Source organism: Bos indicus, chromosome 11 (assembly GCF_029378745.1).
Source record: "Bos indicus isolate NIAB-ARS_2022 breed Sahiwal x Tharparkar chromosome 11, NIAB-ARS_B.indTharparkar_mat_pri_1.0, whole genome shotgun sequence".
In the NCBI taxonomy this organism is placed as follows: Eukaryota; Metazoa; Chordata; class Mammalia; order Artiodactyla; family Bovidae; genus Bos; species Bos indicus.
The window spans coordinates 103,618,082-103,638,942 of record NC_091770.1 but is presented as its reverse complement, the minus strand read 5'-3'; the positions used below and the strand labels follow the sequence as shown (position 1 = coordinate 103,638,942).

Genomic DNA, 20,861 nt, shown 5'->3' with positions numbered 1-20,861 from the left:
CTGAGCACATTCACAGCTGCCCTGTGTCCAGCTCCCCAGGGGCAGAAGCCACGCTGGTCTGCCCCACGGCCGCAGCCTCAGCTCCTCCGGGTGCCCGGGGCTCGGTGAGAGCCCGGCAAACATCTGTGTTCAGCTCTGAGACAGAGGGGTCCCAGGATTTCCGGGTTCCCACTGCAGCTAAGAACACAACGCAGATTTTCCTGTGGCTCCCATGGGATCAGCATTTTCCTGTGTTCTCTGCTGCTGCTGCTGCTAAGTCGCTTCAGTCGTGTCTGACTCTGCAACCCCGTAGACGGCAGCCCACCAGGCTCCCCCGTCCCGGGGATTCTCCGGGCAAGAACACTGGAGTGGGTTGCCGTTTCCTTCTCCAATCTGTGTTCTCTACTTCACCCTTATTGCTTCCCCGGGGGTTCAGCAAGAAAGAATCCGCCTCCAATGCAGATGTGGGAGACTCGGATTTGATCCCTGGGTCAGGAAGATCGCCTGGAGGAGGAAATGGCAATCCACTCTAGGATTCTTGCCAGGAATTCCCATGGACAGAGGAGGCTGATGGGCTACAGTCCATGGGATCTCAAAACGTCAGACAGGACTGAGTGACTGAACAACATTATATGCTTAGTACTTGGCTCTTATGAAAGAAGTTCTCTGAGACCTACGAGGTGCCAGATGCGTTTCCAGATGCTGGGGGTGAGAGACAGAGCTACGTTCAGGCCACAGTGACACTTGTGCTGACATTCACCAAGCCTGGCTGGGTCGGGGCTTGGCCTGGGTGCGGAACATTCTCCTGCGAGGCCCTCCAGGGCTCTGGCAGGGTTCTAATGGTGCTGGCCTTACGCCTCAAGGAGATGTCTCCCACGTCTCACCTTTGGCCAGGCCACACACCAGTAACCAACCTGCAGGCACCCCGACAGCTGCCCGACACCCAGGTGCCACAGAACAAACTGACAGGCGCAGCCACCGCCTCTGGACCCACCTCCTCCCCGAGGAACCGGCTGCCACCCCTTCCTCTCCAATCGCTCAGTCTGCCTCAGCCCCATCCCTCTCTGGAACCCCTCCCTGCAACTCTTCCCACCTCTGAGGCCCTGATACGCTTTCTGCCTGGACCACCCAGCCAGCCCCGTCTCACAGAGGTCGCCCCTTCTCCCAGGCCGAGCCGGGCAGGCCACCTCCCACGCCCTCAGCCGCAGCATCCAGGACTGAGGGTGTGGTCAGGGCTGGAGCAGAGCAACTGGCCTGCCCTACAAAAACCCACGGGTCACACCTGATGCCCCGAGCAGAGAGAGGGGCACAGGCTCCTGGCCACGGACCACCTGAGACGGCTGCCCAAGGGCCCCTGTGAGGTCTGCCTGGTAGGCTGGTCATCAGGGGATACTGAGGGGGGCCCTTGACCCCCTGACAATGTGCTCAACTGCTAGACCAGCACTGTCCAAAGGAAACGTAATGCCAGCCAAAGGTGAGATTTTAAATTTCCTGGCAGCTACATTAAAAGGAAATGTGAAATAAATTTGAATAGTGTATTTTATTTAACCCAGTATGTCCAACGTATTTTCATTTCAACAAGTAAGGCTGCCACTGAGCCAGTTCGCTTCTTGGCGCCGAGGCATGGACTCTGCACCTGGAGCCCACCCTGGTTTGCACCAGCCACCCTGGAGGGCGCAGTCTGGTGGCAGAGGCCACCGTCACTACCGCACACAAAGCGACAGGACAACCTGGCTCCCGCCTCCGCCTCCATGCACAGCCTCCGTCCTCCGCCTCCGGCCACGCCTCGGTCCTCCGCCTCCGTCCACCGCCTCCGTCCTCCGCCTCCGTCCTCCGCCTCCGTCCTCCGCCTCCGTCCTCCGCCTCCGTCCTCCGCCTCGGTCCACCGCCTCCGTCCACGCCTCCGTCCTCCGCCTCCGTCCTCCGCCTCCGTCCTCCGCCTCCGTCCACCGCCTCCGTCCTCCGCCTCCGTCCTCCGCCTCCGTCCTCCGCCTCCGTCCACGCCTCCGTCCTCCGCCTCCGTCCACGCCTCCGTCCTCCGCCTCCGTCCTCCGCCTCGGTCCACCGCCTCCGTCCACCGCCTCCGTCCACGCCTCCGTCCACGCCTCCGTCCTCCGCCTCCGTCCACGCCTCCGTCCACCGCCTCCGTCCACCGCCTCCGTCCTCCGCCTCCGTCCACCGCCTCCGTCCTCCGCCTCCGTCCACCGCCTCCGTCCTCCGCCTCCGTCCTCCGCCTCCGTCCTCCGCCTCCGTCCACCGCCTCCGTCCTCCGCCTCCGTCCTCCGCCTCCGTCCTCCGCCTCCGTCCACGCCTCCGTCCTCCGCCTCCGTCCTCCGCCTCCGTCCTCCGCCTCCGTCCTCCGCCTCCGTCCTCCGCCTCGGTCCACCGCCTCCGTCCTCCGCCTCCGCCCACGCCTCCGTCCACGCCTCGGTCCACCGCCTCTGTCCTCCGCCTCCGTCCACGCCTCCGTCCTCCGCCTCCGTCCTCCGCCTCGGTCCACCGCCTCCGTCCTCCGCCTCCGCCTCCGCCCACGCCTCCGTCCACGCCTCCGTCCTCCGCCTCGGTCCACCGCCTCCGTCCTCCGCCTCCGTCCACCGCCTCCGTCCTCCGCCCACCGCCTCCGTCCTCCGCCCACCGCCTCCGTCCTCCGCCTCCGTCCACGCCTCCGTCCACGCCTCCGTCCTCCGCCTCGGTCCACCGCCTCCGTCCTCCGCCTCCGCCCACGCCTCCGTCCACGCCTCCGTCCTCCGCCTCGGTCCACCGCCTCGGTCCACCGCCTCCATCCTCCGCCTCCGTCCTCCGCCTCCGTCCTCCGCCTCGGTCCTCCGCCTCGGTCCACCGCCTCCGTCCTCCGCCTCCGTCCTCCGCCTCGGTCCTCCGCCTCGGTCCACCTCCTCCGCCTCCGTCCACCGCCTCCGTCCTCCGCCTCCGTCCTCCGCCTCCGTACACGCCTCCGTCCTCCGCCTCCGTCCTCCGCCTCGGTCCACCGCCTCCGTCCTCCGCCTCCGCCCACGCCTCCGTCCACGCCTCCGTCCTCCGCCTCCGTCCTCCGCCTCCGTCCTCCGCCTCCGTCCACCGCCTCCGTCCTCCGCCCACCGCCTCCGTCCTCCGCCCACCGCTTCCGTCCTCCGCCTCCGTCCACCGCCTCCGTCCTCCGCCTCCGTCCACCGCCTCCGTCCACGCCTCCGTCCTCCGCCTCCGCCCACGCCTCCGTCCTCCGCCTCCGCCCACGCCTCCGTCCTCCGCCTCCGTCCTCCGCCTCCGTCCACGCCCCCGTCCTCCGCCCCCGTCCTCCGCCTCCGTCCACGCCTCCGTCCTCCGCCTCCGTCCTCCGCCTCCGTCCACCGCCTCCGTCCACCGCCTCCGTCCTCCGCCTCCGTCCTCCGCCTCCGTCCTCCGCCTCCGTCCACCGCCTCCGTCCACAGCCTCGGTCCACCGCCTCCGTCCTCCGCCTGCGTCCTCCGCCTCTGTCCTCCGCCTCCGTCCACAGCAGTTCTGTGTCCCGTGTGCTCTGGGTGACGTGACTGCAGCTCAGATCCCAACTTTGCCCCCAGGAAAGAGTGGCTGATTCTAGCCCACTTCTGGAGGTGGTAACATTTGTATACAGCCTCCAAGTATGAGCCAGGGGGCGGGCTGGGAGAAAGGAGAGGAGTGGACAATGCAGGCAAAAGGAAGGGTGCCTGCCGGATCGTGAACAGCACTGGCCGTCATGGTGGTGCACCCCTAGTTCACATGTGTCAACAGCACCCTCTTTCAGTCCCCAAACTGCGCAGGTGCTCACCCTGCTTAAACCCCAGGTTGACGAGGTCAAGGAAGGTGACAAACGCACACGGCTTCTAGGCAGTAGCCTGGGTCTTAAAGCAGATGGTCTTTGACTTGGAGCCCTGCCTCCATGGCCCAGAGGTTTGATGGCTCAGCAGTGGGCCCAGGAACCCTCTCCTGCACACCAGGCTACAGAGATAACCAGAGAGGGATTCCACACAGAGGCTTAAGAGGGAGAGGAAGAGAGGGGGGAAAGCCCTAAGCCTTGATCACGACTTTCCTTACAGTCACCCCGTATAAGTCTACACCATGCCTCTTTCACATCCTGCCCAGGGCCGTGAGGTCTCCAATTTGCCCGGGGCAGGTCGCTTTCTGCTGCTTCCAGTGTCTTCAGTGGGGCTGACCACAGGGCTCCTCGAGTCAGCAAAGGGGAAGTCTGGGCTCGAGCTCTTGAGCTCTTTGAACTCAACTTGAGGAGCGCTGACCCTAGGAGAGTCACTGCTTTCCCTTCTGGGCGAGGGTGGGGGTGGGTAGGAACAATGACATCTCCCTGCAGGGTGATTTGTTGGGACTTAAGACTGCAGACTGGTGGCTCAGAAAGTAAAGCATCTGCCTACAATGTGGAAGACCTGGGTTTGATTCCTGGTTCGGGAAGAGCCCCTGGAGAAGGAAATGGCAACCCACTCCAATACTCTTGCCTGGAAAATCCCGTGGACAGAGGAGCCTGGTAGGTCACAGTCTGTGGGGTCGCAAAGAGTCAGACACGACCGAGCGACTAAACTTTCACTTTCAGTGACTGCGGAACACAGTGACCACCAGGAAGAAGGGGACAGAGTGGGGGGGCCCAGGGCTGTTCCACCGCGGGTTCCCTGACTCTGTGTTTGAACAGGCTGGGAGCTTGACTTCTGCAAGGCAAATGTTAGCTTAGCACAGTGGCCACGTCAGATGGGCTGAAAGCTTCCCCGCACCCGCCCAGGGCGCTGACAGCGTGGCTGCTCCCTTGCCAACAAATAGAACCACACTCCTTCCTTCTTCCCAAGCTTCTGGGTCCCACCAGCGTCCAGGGTGCCCTCCCACCCCAGCCAGGCCAAAGCACAGCGGGCAGCGTTGCTGGGAGCTCAGCAGCTGGGTGGGGGACAAGTGGACAAGCCCCACGTGCCACCCCTTCTGCCCTCCATAAGGCCTTGGGGCCAGCCGGACAGGCTGCTGCTCTTCCCTGTGCCAGGCAGGCAGCAGGTGAGTGCCCTGGGTCAGGCTGGCAGCTTCTTCACCTGCCTTTTCTCACTGGGAGAATGACGTTGCCAATGGCAGAATCCTCTCCTCCCTAAGATCCTCTATGACTGCGTCTCAGGGTGGGCACCGGGAAGGGGGAGCGACCACAAAGAGGCACAGGAGAGTGAGGCCCAGCGCCCCAGCCTGCCACTCGGTACCTCGGGGTCGCCCTCATTCAACACAAATATCCACTCGACAATGGTTAGGGAAAACCACACAGAGACCCTAGCTTCCGTCCACAGGGCATCACTGGGCTAATGCCGCTCACTGGAAGGAGAGTTAGGGGCCCTGATGGGGTTTAGGGCGGACAAAAGGGGGTCCGGAGGCTGCGCGGCCACCGCCAGGGAGCGCGGGGGAAGGAAGCGACAGGACAGAGCACGTGTCCGGGAAAGGCGACGGCCGAGCCGGGGTGGGGCGGCTGGGGGCCGCAGGTGCACAGGACGACCCCCCTGAAGCGGGAGCCTGGGTGGCTGTGGACTGGGGGCCAGGGCGTGTCTTTTCCTGCTCCATCGGTACGCAGCGGGAGGGCTTCCAGAGAGCTACAGGTGCGCCGGGACAAGGTTGCGGGGCAGATCTAGAAGCCCCCGAAGCCGGGGGCGGTAACTAGGCAACCCGCGCGCCGCCGCGAGCCGCGCACGCGCAGCCCACGCGGGCGGCCGGCGCATGCTCGGTGGCCTTCCGCCCGTCTCCCAGGCTTCGGAGTCCAACGGCAGGACGCGAGGAACGCGCCTGCGCCAAGGCGCCCCTCGGGTTCTCGGAGCAGCCCGGTAGCCGATCTCGGCCGGGGTACCTGCTGGCGTCGGTCGTTCAAGACTGAGCCTTTCCTTGGGTCTGCTGGAAGGCTCCCGACTTTTCTCACATCTTCAGGCCAGAAGAGGCCGGGAGAAAGAGCCAGCATAACCCGTGCGACATCCCAGAGCGGTGCTCGCGCGCCGGACTGGGCAGGTGGGCGAGGGGAGGGGCCCCAGGGATGGGCGGTGGAGAACAGGGGCGGGGGCTGAGGGGCGGGGTCATGAGAATGGGGCGGGACTGGACGCGGCAGGAGCGGGGCGTCCCGAGGGCCCCTCCGAGGGGCGTGGCGCGCGCTGACGTCGCTGTCGGACACGTCGGCGGCGTGGAGGCCGTGGCCCCCGGAGCCGGATGTGCCAAGATGGCTGCTGCGGCTGCTGTGTCGGCGCTTGTCGCAACCGCCGAGCAGTCTTCTTCGCGCGGCTCTTGAGGAGCCAGGGCCGGGGGTCGCGGAGCGGCCGGCAGGAGCCGACGGGAGCCTCGGCCTCCCTGCAGCGCGCCGGTGAGTGTCGGGGTTGGGGCGGAGGGAGGTGACCGGACCGGGCCCAGCCCGAAGCGAACGGGAGCGTCTCCGGGGAGCCGCCGGGGGGCTCGGGCGGAGGCGCCGGGGGGCTTGGGCGGGGGCCTGCGGGCCGAGCAGGCCGGGCGACCGCCATGAGTGCTGACGTGGCCCACACCTGCACAGGCTGTCGGGTCAGTTGTGTGAACCCTGGCCGTTGTGGTCTCGGTGTGGGGTTATGTTGGAAAGGCTGGAGGAAAAGCCAGACCTGCCGCTCTTTAGAGAGTAAAAACCTCTCGGGAATTCCTTTCACAGTTTAGCGTGCCCTTTGCTTCGAAGGGTCCGCAGTTTGGTTTCTGCTGAGCCGTGCCGGCGATGAGGTACACTGACATTTGAACCGAGAAACTACAGCATTGTTGCGTCTATTGGTAATCTCGTGGGGAGGTTACCAAGATGTTGCAACCGAGGTCAGGCGCTGTGTTTTATATCAAGGGGCAGAGGTGTGTGCCCACCAACCTGCCCTTTCTGTGATGAAAGTATTATTGTAGAGGGTCTTGGACGTGAGACAGCCACCTAAAATCAGTTTTGCTGTTTTATCTGTAAAGTTTTAAGTAGCTTGGAGGTTGGGTTGCTTATTAGTATTTTGTTCGATGTAGAGGTTAACTGGAAAGGTGTTTCCCGTCCCCGGAAATGGTTAAGAAGCAAACTTGAGTCACAGACAGTTGTTCCTAGGGTGATAACTTGTTCAAGTGTCTGCACAGCCCTTCTTCCCACCGCCCCCCCCCCCCCGCCCCCGCAAATGCTCTTTCTTAGGGTTCCGGGTGCTCTTGTCTTATAGAGATCCAGCAAGAGGCAAAAAGTCCTTTCTTTCTTGTTCTCTGTGACTCATACGCCTTAATAGCAAGTTCCTGCAGTTTAAGTCTCAAAAGTTTTCTTTAGGGTAGCATGTAAATTTTAACATGGTTCCCTCCTGCCTCTGTAAGCATCTTGACTTAACGTCAGAGTGTCCTTTGGCTCTTCGTTGCCTTCAGCAGTGTTGAGAAACCCCCTTCCTTTTCCCTAACGTCTGAATGTTTGATTCTGTACTCAGAAGAGCTGGGGTCTGTGCTGTCTTTGTGCCCCGTGTCCCATAGTCTGATAGATACGTCGGGTAGCAGTCGCCTCAGGGGCAGAGCCTGGACTCCCAGGTGCTTCTTGGAGCTCCGGTTGGTTTACCCGCTCGTGCTTGAGGCGGCTGCCCTAGCAGGAGAGACGTGTGCTTTCGTTATCTCAGTTCAGTAGCCAGGAATTTATATTGAAACAGGTTGTGCTTATTTCAGGTAGATCCAAGGCAGCTTAATTGAAGAGCTACAGTTATGAATAATGTATCTTTAGGGAGATCAGCTGGTTTCTTTGAAGCAGTCTGCCATTTTTAAAATTAGATGACCTGAGGCTACAGAATGACTTACTGGACAGAATCAAAGTCCCTATAGTTGAGATAAATGATATGTGCTTGCATTGTTTTTCTGCTGATGAATAGAGAAAAAGATGAAAAGAATAATGTTCAAGGCAGAAGATTGTTCCAAATTAAACGGGTTTATTGTTGAAAAGCTGTTAGTGGTCAGGGGGAGAAGGGGAAGCTACTTTGTAGGGAAGTGATAGAGTCTGCTTATGAAGCGGTCCTTAGGAATTGAGAAAATAATGCTAAGAAAGTTTCTGCACGGAAAATAATTGAGTATAAACGTTTTGTGAAATTTAGATTCAGATAAGATTTCGCTCATAAACAGCTATAGGGATTAGGGCCTCCCAGAATTCACTGTGCATAGAATTTCATAAGATTAAACCCAGAAAGAACTCTGAAACCATCATTTCAGTTGTCTTGCTTTATAGATGAAGGAATCGGGTCACCCCCGGAGCAGCGGTGCGGCTGGGCCATTCAGCTGGCGCCCAGTCCTTTTCTCACAGTGACACTTGAGGAATTAATCCTGTGGGCCTGTGCTCTGTGTTTTGTTTTTTAATATACGCTGTTTAATGTGATTGAGGGTTTCCTGCTGAAGCCTTCCAAGGAGGATGCCATCGCTTTGTAAGTGGTCTTGGGTGCCTCCCTTTCACATGTAAGAGGAAAAGGCTCTGCTCTCCTCTCCTGGGTCCATGTAAAGCTGAGCTGTAAGTGTTCTTAGTTTTAAAATGATAGCTTAGAACCAAAGGAAGTCCCTGATGCAGTTCTTTGTATATTTAATTCCATGAAATCTAAGTGAGTGTCAAAATGCTTGTCTATTAGAAAGGATTCCCTGTTGGCCCGGGAAAAGGCCATGTCCGAGCAGTAACTGTAGCGGATTCATAGGGCAGCTTTTGTTAGTAAATGACTGGATTTAATATGCATTCATTCACTTTTGTCTGTCTTTTGTCCAAGGACAGGAACATTGTACCCTCGCAGAAACATGTGGCTCACAGTGCAGGGCCCTGTGTCGCTTCTCCCTTTGGTGTCGGCTTTTTCTGTGACAGGCTCCCCTTAATCCATTTGTGAGGGTGTCGCTGGGGAGTAGGCTGACACGTGGAAGAGGAATTTGTAAAGAGACGGTACTTGGATTTTTGTCTCAAAAGTGCAGGTTAACTGTTCAAGATTATACTTAGTATGTTTTGTTGAAAACCAGACAACCACAAAAGACGCTGTAAAGAGGATTTCTGCTCCTTTGTTTTCCGTAGAGGGTCTGTGGGCCGTCTGCTTGTCACTGACAAGTTTTGAGTGAACTTGGTTGTTCCGTTTCAGCACTGCTTTACGGTTCCTTGGGATTTTCACTCCAGGCGTAGTCGTTACAACTCCAGTCATCACACGCAGCTCGTTTTGCTGGTGGTGTGCAACCAGTCACAGTGTGGAAACGGAGACATTCTACAGGCTGGGATAAAAGGCGTTTTAGGCGCGTATAATCCAGATGGTTGTTATTTTGCAGCTTGTGTGACTCTGTGTTTTATGACTCTCTTCAGTTAAAACGGAGAAGCAGGTTTTTAACTTTGGTTTTCCTTTCCAAATATAAACTTAACCTGTGTGAAAAGTACGGTATGTGGTCTTAAGAGAGGAGGCGGCCCTTTCCGGACCTGGTGATAATTTATCGGAAAATGTGGAGGCACTGTGTACCTGGTGCCTCGTGTTGGGTTCTGCTTGGTCCCTGCCAGCTTGCTGAGGGCATTGTGGAGGCGGTGGGCATTCCACGTGGGTATGTAGCTCGGTGACATAACTGAATGTCACAGCAGGGCAGTGACTTGTCTGAAGTTGCTTGGCCGGCTCCAGCATGGCCAGCCTTGGCGTCCAGGCCGGTGTCGTCGCTCCGCAGATAGCAGTCCTCCCAGGGGTGGGCGAGGGGTGGGTTATCCCTCAGGACTTACAAGATGCAAAACTGTTTTCTCGTTTTTTTCTTCTTTCTCAATTTTCCTGATTGTAGCCAGGACTTTGAATAAATGGATTTTATGCTAACTTTTTCCTTTTTCTCTTTTTCAGTTCAAATTAAGGAAAGCCTCCCTCCTGCTTCTTTCTGCAAGCAGCATCTCATTGTGCAAGAGCTCAGTCATGCAGCCGCCGCCCCAGGCTGTGCCGTCTGGCGTGGTCGGGCCGCCTCCGTCGGGGAGTCCTCAGACCATGTTCTGGTCTAACAGCCCTTACCGGAGACAGGCCGGCAGCCACGCTCCGATGGCCCCGGTAGCCTGCCCACTGCAGCCAGTGACAGACCCTTTTGCTTTCAGTCGACAGGCTCTCCAGACTACATCGCTGGGCGGTTCGTCTAAAAGCAGCCTGCCCATTTTGCAAGGCCCAGCCCTGCCGTCGTCCCTGCAGCGTGCTGGTCTGCCCGTGCCTCACACAAACACTGGGGACAGCTCCCAAGGGCCCTGCGAACCTCTGCCAGGGCCTCCGGTGCAGCCCAGGGCAGACGCCAGCCCATTTCCCGGGGCGCCAATGCCCTCGGCCTCACACGGGCCCGAGACGACCAGGAGTGCCAAGGCTCCCGGCCCAGAGCCTGAGCTCCCGGACCCGCCGTACCCGCCACAGTACATCCCAGCAGCGGGGTCCAGCGGCGCTCGCGGGGGCCTTCCACAGGGGCACGCGTCTGGGCCCGACAGGCCCCTGAGCCGGCCGAGCCCCCCCGACAGCGCCACACCCCCAGCAGCACTCCCGCTCCCCCCTCAGCCCTGTCAGCAAGTGCCTGGGCAGTGGGGGCCGGGGCAGGGAGGTCCACGGCCCCCAGGTCAGCATTACTGGCCTGGCCCAGAGGGGCCCCCGCAGATCCCAGGGCCCCACGCCTCCAGCGTCACCCACTTCCCCCCTCTGTCCAGCCTGCATCAGCGTCCTGGCCACGAGCAGCTCGGCCCCCCGGCTTCCTTACCAGGACCCTCGGCCAGTGGTGGAAAAAACGAGGCCGCCTACCTGCCCAGTGGAGACCACTCAGCAAATAGCTTTGATCCAGAGAGCGCGTTCAGGCAGAATTCCAGAGTTGGGAACGCTCGGGCAAACCAGGAGCTCAGGTCGAGTCCTGGAGTGAACAGAGAGCAGCTGTCAGGCCTGGCTGCTATTAGCCCGCTCGCTCAGGTAAACCGCCCGGAAAGCCGTTCGCACTACCTGCCGGGCGCCGGGGGTGGCTGGACCCCACTGGAGGTGGGCTCGGGCGCACTCGCCATGTTTTTCAAAGGAGGAGAGACCGAGAACGAAGAGAACCTCTCATTGGAAACAGCGGGCTCTGCTGGGCAGGCCGACATAGACAGTTTCTGCCTCGGCCAGCTTCCCGCACACGTGGGCGTGGGAGGCGCTCACCAGGCCTTTCCCAGAGGCTCCAGCAGCGAGCCCATGCAGCTGGGGGGAGAGCCACAGCCAGCCTCTAAGGCAGCCGCCATGGACGTGTGGGCAGACACGGCCCGTGCAGGGGCGCAGTACGAGAACGTTGAGAACCTGGAGTTTGTTCAGAACCAGGAAGTTCTGCCGAGCGAGCCCCTCACCATGGATCCTTCCTCCCCAGGCGATCCGCTCAGGTGCGGGCCCCTTCCTGGCCCAGCTGGCCCCAGGCTCAGTGCGGTGGGCCCTGCGGGCAGCGGGGGCCCCAATCTCGAGGCCCTGGATATGACAGCGCACCCTGCACGGTCTGACAGCGTGTCGTCCGGTTACGGCGGCAAGAGCCACCGGGCCCTTCCAGGTGCAGCCAGGCCCTGCGACTCGGGTACCTTCATTCAGCAGGAAGTGGGAAAGCCTGAGGATGAGTCTGCAGGGAGGTTTTTTAAGCAGATCGATTCCTCTCCTGTCGGCGGCGAGACAGACGAGACCAGCAGCCAGAACTACCACGGCAGCCTGTCCCAGCCCTCGACCCCCAGCCCCCCAAAACCTACGGGGGTATTTCAGACGAGTGCGAACAGTTCTTTTGAACCCGTGAAATCGCACTTGGTTGGAGTAAAGCCCATTGAGGCAGATCGCGCCAACGTGGTAGGAGAGGTGAGGGGGCCCAGCGCCCACCAGAAGCAGCACAGAGCAGCCGCTGCCACGCCTGATGCCACCCCTGGCAACCTGGAGCAGCCTCCTGACAACATGGAGACCCTCTTCCCGCCGCAGCGCTGCGTGCCGCCTCTCACCACACCCGTGGAGGCCGGACGTGGACTTCTGCAGGCCACGGGGCCGCCCTTGGAAACAGTGCTGCCCGCACCTGAGAAGAGGCCCTCGACCAGGGCGCAGGGGCCTGGGACATGTGAGAGCCCCGCCACGACCTTGTGGGCGCAGAACGAGCTCCCGGACTTTGGGGGCAACGTCCTTCTGGCCCCGGCAGCTCCCGCGCTTCATGTGCCAGTGAAACCTCAGCCGTCTGAAGTGATTCAGCCCCCAGACGAGGGGGTGGCACGGCAGGTGGGCCCTGGCTGTCAGAGTGGGGATGGCCTTGGCACTTCTGAGAACCTGGAGAACCCTCCGCAGCTTGGCGAAGAGGAGGCTCTGCCGCCGCAGGCTGGCCCCGGCTATGCCAGCCTGCTGTCCTCCCCGCCCACTGAGTGTTTGCAGAATCAGCCCGTCTTGATCGCCCAGCCCGATCAAAGCTATAGTCTGGCTCAGCCTGTTAACTCTTCTATGTCCTTACCAAATTCTAACGAGAAGGCTCCATCCTGGAGAGACTCTTCTGTGGGAGATAAGCCCTCAGTCAGCGGCCGGGCTGCTGGTGGTGATCCTGGAGAGAATGTACCTTTGTCTGGGATGCCAGCCGGCTCTCTCGTCTGCTCGCCTCCGCCTAGCCATCTGGCTCAGAGTCCTTTTCCACAAGCTTCTGGTACCTATGACATGGTTTCTAATCAAGCTGCTAATTTGCTGGTTCAACTGCACTCTCATCCAAAGCCCTCACTTCCAGAAGGTCAGAAGGCCCACAGCGCAGAGTGTGTGCCTCCTGAGGGGCTGCCCAGCCCTGCGGGGGCCTCGGGCCTGGTGTTGGTGCCGCCTGCAGGCGGCAGCTCTGTGCCTGGCAGCAGCAAGCCAGGCCTCTGTGGCAGGCGGGACGGAGCTGTGGGAGCCCTGGACTGCACGTTCAGTAGGACTTTAGAAAATCCTGCAGGAGTGTACGGCCCAGCCCATGCAGATGGCCCGGCCTCTGGTCAGCAGCCCACTGCCAGTTGTCGGCCTCTTGGGCCTGGGGCGAACAGCCCGGACCGTTTCTATCAGCAGGTGATGAAAGAGGCTCAGGACCAGCCCGGTGCAGAGAGAGCCAAGCAGGAGCTGGCGCCGCCACTGCCCGCTCCGCAGGGGCCCAGAGCAGTGCTTCTGGAGCCTTCAACCCCAGGGAGTCCCCCGGTGCAGGCACAGCCTGCAGACCCGGCCCAGCCTGCAAGCCCAGCTCCTGCTGACGCGGGTCAGCAGCTGCCGCCCCGGCCACCTCGGTCCTCCAGCGCCTCTGTTGTGTCCACCAGCTCGAGCCAGGCGGCCCCACGGCCTGACCAGCAGTGGCTGCAGCCCCCGCCTCCCGACCTGGCTTCCTATTACTACTACAGGTCCCTGTATGACGGCTACCAGCCCCCGTATCCCTCCCCATACCCGCCGGATCCTGGCCCAGCCCCCCACTATTACCAGGTAGGGCCATGCTCTTGGGCGGTTGAGCGCTCTGACCAGTGATCTCTTTCTCATGTCCTGCTCCGGGGCAGGGTTCTGCGGTCAGTCCTGAGGGAACCCATGGTCCCCCTGCTGGCACACGCCTCTTCATGAGCTTCATGAGAAGGGTGCTCCCTGTCCCAGCTCATTCTTTGGACCACAGCTCTTCTCCTGGAGGGCCACGCTGCACAAGAACCTGTTTTATCTGGGGAGAATCACTACTTCATTTTGGTGTAGCACAGCATACCCCAGCTTACATGAGAAAGGACCCTCACTTCCTGTCCTGCCCACCGGCTCGCAGCAGAGCCAGAGTTCTGGGTGGCACATTTTGGAAAACTGGAATAGCCTCTTGAAGCTTCTTTCTGGTTTTAACATCAAAAACTTAACATGAGAAACAAGAGGCAAACTCTAGTCTTTTAAAGCCCTGCTTTAGGATAAAAGCGTTCAGGGTACGAGGCCAGGCTTGGGGCGTAGTGCAGGTGGAGCAGCTAGGAGCGGTGGCGGCGTGCACGCTCGGGCACCCGGCCACAGCACGGGGCCGCCACGCTGCACGGGATCCTTTCTCAGCTCTTCTCGGTGAGCCAGGCCCACGGGTGCTGTTTAGCTTCCGATTCATCCTGCTTTATTGTGACCCACGTGGACACCTTTGATTGTCTGCTCGTTACCATCTCGTGTCCTGGCCCAGCATTGCCACAGTCTGCAAAGGTAGAAGGATTGTGGACCAGGAGTTTGGAGCTCCTTGCGTGACGTGGCTGTGGGCCCCACACTGGAGGCCCCACAGTCAGAAGCAGCTGAGGGAGCAGAGCTGTGGTGGGCTGGGGGCCGCCTGGGGGTGGGGCGGCCTGAGGGGCTTCGAGAGTCTGTGTATGCGTGGGAATGAGTTACATGCCTAACCCCGAGACCTGGGAATCAGAGCCAGGAAGAGCCGCAGAGACTTATTTGCATGGAGGGAAATGACGCTCTGCAGGACCCCAGGGTGGGCCGGCAGAGTGTGGAGGGGCCCGAGCCCCAGCGGTACCCGGCACTGCTGCGTGGGAGCCCAGGCCCCAGTGGGGGTCAAGAGTAAGTCCAGGTTACGTGCTGTCTCGTTCTCCACCCGCTCTTGACAGAGAATCAGGCCCTGAGACAGGAAAGACAGGTCTGGCTCGTGCCTGGATCACCCATCCCTGCTTCAGGTTCCAGCATGGCTGTGGGGCCGCAGGGCTGCTGCATCCGGAAGGGGCTGAAAGCCTCGTGAGGCTAGAGCACGATCCTCTTTTTGGGGCTGCCTGTGCCCGCGGGACCCAATCCCAGGGGACCCGGATTGTTTTGCTTACTTGAATTGGTGCCCGAGATGGGACCCCAGGTTGTGGGGTCTCAGCACCTACTCAGGTGAGACCTCAGGAAGCGGAAGAGAGCCCTTGAGGCTCACCTGGGCATGGCCCGCTGCCGTAGGCTGTCTCCTGAGCCAGGCCGGGCTGGCTGTCTTTGGAACAGGGCTGTCTGCAGAGCCTTACCTGGGTCCTGAGAGCCGTGCCAGGTGCCTGCGTAGGTGGCTCCTGGCGTCTAATGACGATGTCCTTCTTCCGGCAGGACGTCTACGGCCTCTACGACCCCAGGTACAGGCCTTCTGACGGCGCTGCCTACGTGGACCCCTGTCGCTGCCCCGAGCCCGAGCGGCCCGGCTCCCGGGCCAGTCACTGCTCCGACCGCCCGGTCGCCAGGTGATGCGTGTTTGTGTTGCCGGCTGTCGTTGTAGCTTAGTGGTTCGGGGGAGGCCATGTTTGCAGAGAATCATACAAACCTGATGGGTGTGTGTGTACGTTTCGTGGGTGTGGACAGATCGAAGGATGCATGTTTGAATCAAACTGAGCCCGCTACCCAGCACAGCCACAGGCACGTCGGCAGGTGGTCTTGGTCAGGCCAGACCCTGGGCGGGGCCACCAGGGAGGCCCCCTGCTCTCAAGCAGGGCTTCTCCTGGCCTGGGCAGTGGTCCTGTTGCCTGTGGTCACATAGCAGCTTTTAACCTGTGGAGGTTGTTCCCCACACTGGTTCCAGAGGCGCCCAGGTCAGGCAGGCTCAGGCTGCGACCTGGGGTGATCTGTTGGTGGCAGCAGCCGCGAGCCTGGGCTGTCTGCCTGGCGCTGCCTCCTGGGTCGGGGGCCGCGAGCCTGGGCTGTCTGCCTGGCGCTGCCTCCTGGGTCAGGGCCCCCAGCAAGCTCGCTCTCACTTTTCTACCTGACTGAGCGCGTCTCGGTTCTGCAGTTACAGACGAGGCGTTTTGAAAGGTCCTTGGCGTCGTGTCTTCCGCTGAGTAAAATTTAAGCAGGCCACAGCTCTCCCACTCAGGTGTCGGTGGGTTAGGGTCCAGCCTTGCCACCTGCCATAGTGGCCCCTGCACCCAGGCACCTCGTCTTGCAGGGCCGGCTTTCTGTGAGATTGTGAGGCTTACTCCGGCTTGTAATGGAGAGAGTGGCACAGGGGAAGGCCGCGTCCCCCACTGCCTTACAGACTTAGAGCTGCTCCTGCTGCTTCAAGGCCTTGGTCGCTTGTCTGGAGAGCTAGCCGGGCCTGTCCGGGTGGACCCCTGTCCTTGCGTACGGATGCACTCAGCTTCAGACCCCTGCGCTCTGGGCACTCGGTGGGAGACCATGCCCATCTGTCCCCTGGGAGGCGAGACTGGCATCACAGTGGGTGCTCTGATCTGGGAGAGCAGCAGGCAGATGTTTTCTGGAAGCCCTGAGAGGCGAGGGAGGGCGGGGCTAGGGCACACACACCTCGCCCTTCCTGTCTCCTCTCCAGCCTTCGGGTTAGCGCGAGGGGCCCGTGAAAGCTGTGGGCTGTTGTGACTGATCGGAGGCGGGCCTTGCTGCCTGGCAGGGGTTTGAGGCCCAGCCTATGGTGTCCAGGTCCCCTCTGCGTCCTCACTGCACCCTCCTCCCCGCATGTGCACGCGTGCAGACACGCGTGCAGGCCTATGTGCATGTGTTGAGCATCCGTGTGTTGTGCTCATGCCGGGTGGTCACAGCCTAGGGGAGCTGCTGGAGGGAGGAAAGCGCCCTGGGTATCCATGTGGAGTCCTTGCTGCTGGGTAACGGGGCTGGGCAAGCAGCAGGGTGGCCGTGCCCTGCCCTACCCCGCTCAGGGCGCCCCGCCCCACTCAGGGTGCATCTCTGGGCCCCCGTGGTGGGGCCAGTGGTGCCCGAGTGCTGCCCCAGGGCCCCCAGTCAGCGGGTGCTGTTCCCTCGGTGGGGGTAGGGGGGCGCTCTTCAAGGGCAGCTGCACCTCGGAGTGAGCCATTCTCAGGGGTTTGCAGTCACAGTTTAAAAATCAGAAGTGCTCTTAAGTCCTTCCAAGGATCTTTCTGACCCAGCGGGCCCGGTCCCGCCCATCCTGCAGTGAGAGGCAGCAGCACTGGGCAGTCAGCTGGGATGGGTGCAGGGCCTCCACCCCTCTCAGGGGACACACAGTCACGGTTGGGGGAGGGTGTCACAGTCGGTGCTGGCTTGGTGTCCGTGGCTCAGTGCTTTTCGCTTCTGCTGAGCACGATTCCAGAGCCGGGAGAGCCTGCTTCAGCATTGGCGTTGACAGGATGGATTCCTGAGCGCACCAGAAAGCGTCAGCTGTCTTCTGCTGAACAACACCTCCTGAGTTGCTTCAGCAGATAGATCTCAATTCGCTCTACGGTAGGGAGTCCTGTAATCTTTTTGTCGTCACTGGTTTGGATCTTCTGATTGGAGTTTTTCCACAACCAAGGTGCCGTGATGAAAGCCTGGGGCTCTGGGTGTATTGACTGGAATCTTGTCGCATGCTAAGCAGCAGCTCATCTTGTTTTGTAACAGCACTGTGTGTGTGTGTTTCAGGCAAGTGTATCCTGAAGGTTACTATAATTCCAAAAGTGGATGGAGCAGTCAGAGTGATTACTATGCAGCTTACTATTCCGGCCAGTACGATTACGGAGGTACGTTCAGAAGCTGTCACGGGCTTACCGCAGCAGACGCCTTCAGACCTTGGTGCAGCCAAGCGCCAGGTGGCGGCGTGGTGGACTTTCTTAGGAAACTTTTCCTTTTTATTAGTCATGTGATTTTATCTATAGCCAAAGTAGCAGAAAGTAATTTGCGCCTAGAAATAACTGTATTGCTACTGTTCATTGACAAGTATTACCCAAGTCACAGTAGTGTGTTTTTATCACGTTGATAGATTTCTTTGACTTTCTAGCAAAGTGTAATTCTTGGTAGTACCAGAGTATGTGGCTCATCCTTACACGGACGAGCTAAAATTGATAGAAATAAAATGAGGGGCCGGCTGCCCCCTGCACCACTCACGTGTGATGTGCCCGGGGGCCTCGTGTAGCAGGAGCCCTCGGGTTGGACAGAGCAGCCTCAGGTGGCCCGTGCCCCTCCCCTTCAGGCGCCGCCGCTGTCGGGCGGCACGTGCGTCTTGGCGAGCATCCCCTGAGCAGCCCTTCTGGGCCCCCTGCCTGGCCAGGGCCAGAGGGAGGGTCCTGACCTGCAGCCGTCAGTCCAGCACAGCCCCTACTTCCCCATCTTCTGGGGCTCCTCCTCCACTTTGTATTTGCACTGCTTTACGCATTATAATGTTAATTAATGTGTTTTGGAAAAACAGTTTTTTAGTTTGAGAGTGTTTTTTAGATTTTTATTCTTAACTGAGATACGGTTGATTCAGTGTTGCGCCTGATGCCTGCTGTCCCAGAACAGCTCAGTTGTACACGTACATTGGTTCTCTTTAAATACTCTTTTCCATTGTGGTTTGCTCCAGGAGACCGGGTGTAGTTCCACGCACTGCGCAGTAGGCCCTTGCCTATCCACTGAGAGTGTTTCTTAAAGCTGTGTGGACCACATTAGAGAAAAGAGATGAATGATTTTTTTTTTTTAAGCACGTGTTGAGAGAAATTTAGCCAGTGGGCTTTGAGGAAGACACGCCGGATCCTCTCGTGCCTCACGGTTCATGGTCCCCAGGGTCGTGCTGCTTTTCGGGTGGAGAGTTTGGTTCCTCTCGGAGGCTCGGAGCATCCTTCAGTCCTGGGATGGCCTGGTTTCTCCAGTGGTAGCCAGAGGAGTGTCTTTTTCACATTGTACTGACCTGGTGATCTCTCACTATAGACCCAAGTCGCTGGGATCGGTTCTACTACGGCCCTCGGTTCAGAGACCCCCGTTCCTACGACAGGGGGTATTGGTGTGATGCCGAGTACGACTTGTGCAGGAAGGAGAACTACGCCTACGGTGACAGGTGGGCAGCACAGACTCCAGCACGGAGGGCGCGCCGTGAGTCAGCCGGGCCTCTGCCCTTGGGTCCTGCGTTCACTCGAGAGCTGCGGTGGCATCTGGCTCCCAGGCACCCGCCACTGTCAAAGAAGGGTGAACCGGAGGTTCTTTCTTCGGGCTTTTGGTGGGGAACTGACCTTAGAACCAGCGCGGGGAGTCAGTTCAGCCTCTTCTTCGCAGGTCCATGAGAGGCGTGACTGCCTTGGAATGGACCCCCAGCCTGTATCTCTTGGTCTCAGGCAGGGCCTGAACTTGGCCGTGGGTGCGGTGACCCCGCTACAGTGTGGGCTGTGGCGAGTGTCATTCCTGGGGTCAGGACCCTGGGGGGCTCAGCCGTGTGCAGCATAGGAGCCTTGCCTCTGCCTACTGCCTCCTCCAGGCCCGAGAAATACGATGACCGCTACAGGTACGACCCCCGCTTCACCGGGAGCTTTGACGATGAGCCCGAGCCACCTCGGGACCCTTACGGGGAGGAGGTGGACCGGCGTAGTGAGCACAGCGAGCACTCGGCACGGAGCCTGCGCAGCGCGCCCAGCCTGCAGAGCCGCCGCAGCAGCTTCAGCGCCCACTCCCACCAGGTAGGCGGGGGCAGGCTCCGGGGCCACCTGGGGTCACGGGGGGCGGCGAAGGGGCTTCACCTATCCGCTTTGTGCTCCCGAAGAGTCAGGTGTACCGGAGTCATAACGTGCCCTCCGGGTCCTATGAGGTGCCCCCTCCGCCGGGCTCCTTCCACGGTGATTACGCCTACGGCCCCTACGGGAGCGACTTCCATGGCGCACCAGGCTTTCCAGAGTACGGCTACCCCGCCGAGGCCAGCTGGCCCTCCGTGGAGCAAGGTGTGTGTGCAAGGCCCTGGGCTCACACAGTGCGGAGGGGCCCAGGGGCTCCTGGGACCAGCGTCTGCGCCTGCGGCAAGAAGGGCTGGGCTACGACCCAGGTGGGAACTGGTGATGGTCGGGCCTGGGCTTCCCTGGGAGCTGCTGGCCTGTCCATCACATCCACTTCAGTGCAGCGCTGCCTTGAGGCTTCCTGCCCAGGTCAGCTCCCCATGTGGAGGGACAGCAGCCCCCTCCCGCCACCCGCCCTGCGAGGCTGACCGCACGGGTGCGTGGCTCTTAGAGGAAGCCTGGTTCTCCTTGCAAAGCTCCTGATCGTTTACTTACCGCACGAGCTGCACCTCAGTGCACCTTTGAGATGCTTGATCACGTGCTGTTTCTTGGAAACCTGTACGAGTACGTGAAGTTTGAGAACAAACAGTATAAGAGATAACTGATGGACTTGCTCGAATGTTCCGTAATTGGAGATCTCCCTTCCTGCTCGCCTGCGGTGTCTCACTCTCAGTCGTTACCTCAGCACGCTGATGCTGCTCTAAGGTCGTAGCTGTGAGGAGAGCGCAGGGCCACCTGAGCAGGTTTCTGTTTTAAAAGCACAGCACATCCTGATGGCTCTTAAAGGAATCTTTTCATTTTAGAGGAGAAACTCCTTGTTTTTAATGGTTTGTTTGTGTGACACATGCGTAAGTTCTCCTTTTTAATAGGATATTTAATAGTTGAAAGGCAGTCGATCTGGATAATCTGTGATTCCGGTTGTCTGGGTGTCTTAAAAACTTGAGCTGTTGATCTAGTTGAGAAGCATTAAACAGTGACAAGCTGGCAGCTTCTTTTTCACTTGATCCACATGTAGCTCCGTCGAGACCCACTTCTCCCGAGAAGTTCTCGGTGCCTCACGTCTGTGCCAGGTTTGGTCCTGGGGGCCAGCTCATCAAAGTGATTCCAAACCTGCCTTCAGAAGGACAGCCTGCGCTGGTTGAAATTCACAGCATGGAGGTAATTCCGTGGGGAGCAGTTCCGTGTCATCGTTCAGCGCCCCCACCTCAAAAACATGCTTTCCAGCCTGTCCTCTTCCACTTGCGTGTCCTTGCCTGAAAAGCAGTCTTAAGCAACGCTAACCCATGAGTCTGATTTGTAGGTGGTTTTGATTCTGTTCTGTCATCTATTTTTCCTCCCAGGAGTCAATATTTTGTTAGTAAGAATTTTAGGGGGGGGTTGTGGTTCGTCCCCTGGGCTGGGAAGATCCCCTGGAAAAGGAAATGGCAACCCACTCCAGTGTTCTTGCCTGGAGAATCCCATGGACGGAAGAACCTGGTAGGCTACAGTCCACCGGGTCGCAAAGAGTCGGACACGACTGAGTGACTTCACTTTTTTACTTTTGTGTTAGACA

The 20,861-nt window shown here is 59.7% G+C and overlaps 1 protein-coding gene across 6 annotated transcripts in view; it reads left to right on the top strand.

Annotated features, from left to right (window-relative positions):
- The first annotated feature begins 4,794 nt into the window (after window positions 1-4,794).
- Window positions 4,795-20,861, top strand: part of SEC16A (SEC16 homolog A, endoplasmic reticulum export factor) — a 31,065-nt gene continuing 14,998 nt past the window's right edge. For 4 of the 6 annotated variants that reach the window (XM_019971118.2, XM_019971117.2, XM_019971116.2 and 1 more), the window contains exons 1-8: window positions 6,126-6,304; window positions 9,777-13,358; window positions 14,949-15,079; window positions 17,220-17,317; window positions 18,480-18,606; window positions 19,021-19,219; window positions 19,303-19,477; window positions 20,325-20,467. In XM_019971118.2, the coding sequence (XP_019826677.2) occupies window positions 9,846-13,358; window positions 14,949-15,079; window positions 17,220-17,317; window positions 18,480-18,606; window positions 19,021-19,219; window positions 19,303-19,477; window positions 20,325-20,467 (4,386 nt within the window). In that variant the 5' untranslated portion in view covers window positions 6,126-6,304; window positions 9,777-9,845. Of the gene's footprint in view, window positions 4,978-5,706; window positions 5,959-6,125; window positions 6,305-9,776; window positions 13,359-14,948; window positions 15,080-17,219; window positions 17,318-18,479; window positions 18,607-19,020; window positions 19,220-19,302; window positions 19,478-20,324; window positions 20,468-20,861 lie in introns of those variants that run through there. The other 2 variants (XM_070799602.1, XM_070799601.1) reach the window with 2 other exon arrangements.